The sequence below is a fragment of the Bison bison genome, unplaced genomic scaffold, assembly GCF_000754665.1.
Source record: "Bison bison bison isolate TAMUID 2011002044 unplaced genomic scaffold, Bison_UMD1.0 scf7180017864307, whole genome shotgun sequence".
NCBI classification, from domain to species: Eukaryota; Metazoa; Chordata; class Mammalia; order Artiodactyla; family Bovidae; genus Bison; species Bison bison.
In genome coordinates this window covers 3,411,788-3,413,339 of record NW_011494879.1, presented here as the reverse complement: position 1 = coordinate 3,413,339, position 1,552 = coordinate 3,411,788, and the positions used below count along the sequence as shown (strand labels likewise).

The 1,552-nt window shown below is 49.6% G+C and overlaps 1 protein-coding gene across 1 annotated transcript in view; it reads right to left on the bottom strand.

The window, feature by feature from the left end:
* The window catches only part of RNF144A (ring finger protein 144A), a 129,696-nt gene that overhangs the window by 27,415 nt on the left and 100,729 nt on the right, over positions 1 to 1,552 (bottom strand). The window contains 2 exon segments of the mRNA XM_010852038.1: positions 1,368 to 1,413; positions 1,415 to 1,429. Coding sequence (XP_010850340.1) covers positions 1,368 to 1,413; positions 1,415 to 1,429 — 61 coding nt within the window.

The following is a 1,552-nucleotide window of genomic DNA, read 5'->3' as shown; positions in this document are numbered from 1 at the left end:
TATTATTTTTTAAAAAAAAAAAAAAAAAAGGAGAAAAAAACTTTCCACATTCAGCTAAACAAGGAGTCTCTGGACACACTGCTCTGGTCTATTCCGCATTCCATTCCCATCCTGACAGTGTTTTCCTGTAAACACGAAGCCCGGGGTTGTGCTCATTTCTCATGAATGCCTGATTCAGGAGACCACTAAGAACCCATCCAGGAAGAGTGGGGAGCAGACAGCAGTTGCTCAATAACCCACCCGGAAATTACAGAATCCAGATACAGCATCTTCACAATAAAGTTTTACATACAGAGTGCCATCTACACACGTCTGTTCTGCTTCTTTTCAGATGAGCCCAAGGTCCAGAAGAGATATGAAAATAAGATCAAACAAACTCCACGGTATAATACCATCTTATGAATCCAGCATGGGGCTTCCCTGGTGGCTCAGACAAGTAAAGAATCTGCCTGCAATGTGGAAGACCTGGGTTCAATCCCTGGGTTGGGACGATCCCCTGGAGATGGCAATGGCGACCCACTCCAGTATTCTTACCTAGAGAGTCCCATAGACAGAGGAGCCTGGAGGGCTACAGTCCATAGGGGTCACAAAGAGTCAGACATGACTGATTGACCACACACACATGAACATGGCATATTTCAGACAGCAAAGACAAAGATCCATCCCGGACAATCAACGTGTCTTAACACTGGAGCGGCCTGGCTGCAGCCAGGAAGAGTAGGTGGGACCCTGCAGGGGCGAGGGGGGACCTGGTCCATGCCCTTCCACCCACCAGAGATGGAAACCAGGGCACATTAGTTAGCCTCTGCGGGTGTCAGCTACAGGCAACCCTGTTGGGCTGCTGTGAGGCTTAGTGAGACAAGTCCCCAGCACCCACTGGCCCTGTCGGCGTGCAGTAGACAATGTGGGCAACACACCTGTGGTCAGGGTGGTGACCATCACCATTCCACCCTGTCCGACCTCGGGACTTCTTTCCAACCTTCTTTCCAAGGATTCCTATCTTTTAAATTCTGTGACAACCTAAGAATTAGTCCTCAGACTGTTAGGCCTTAACCGGGCTGGAGAACAATGTCCCGTGAGGGTCTCTTTAAACCACTCCCATAATTCCAGATCCCTAGAAGCAAGCTGTTCCATGGATCTTTCTTACTACCAACTAGACCCCCCTCAACAGAGGCCATTCAACTGTGAGCTCTGCAGAAAACTCAAATGACAGCCAAACTTCAGAAGGCTAATTTACATCAATGTTTTCAGGTCCACTGCATCCAAATGATGCAGAGTGGCACCCACCCGAAGCCTCCCACCCACCCAGTTTATACACTGGATTCAATCACAGGAGTCGTAAGCGGCTGGGACACTGGGGCACCTACCTCTTTCAAACTGTAGCTTCTTGTATCTTTGCATAATTTAAGCCGCCCACCATGCACTCAATCTAAGGGAAGAAACAGAAGAAAAAGGAGTCTAACCATCTGAGGGCTAGCACACAGTGCCAGGTCATCCTGGACAGAGCCCGCGACCCCCGACTCACTGGGGAGCCCCCGCACGTGCACCTCGA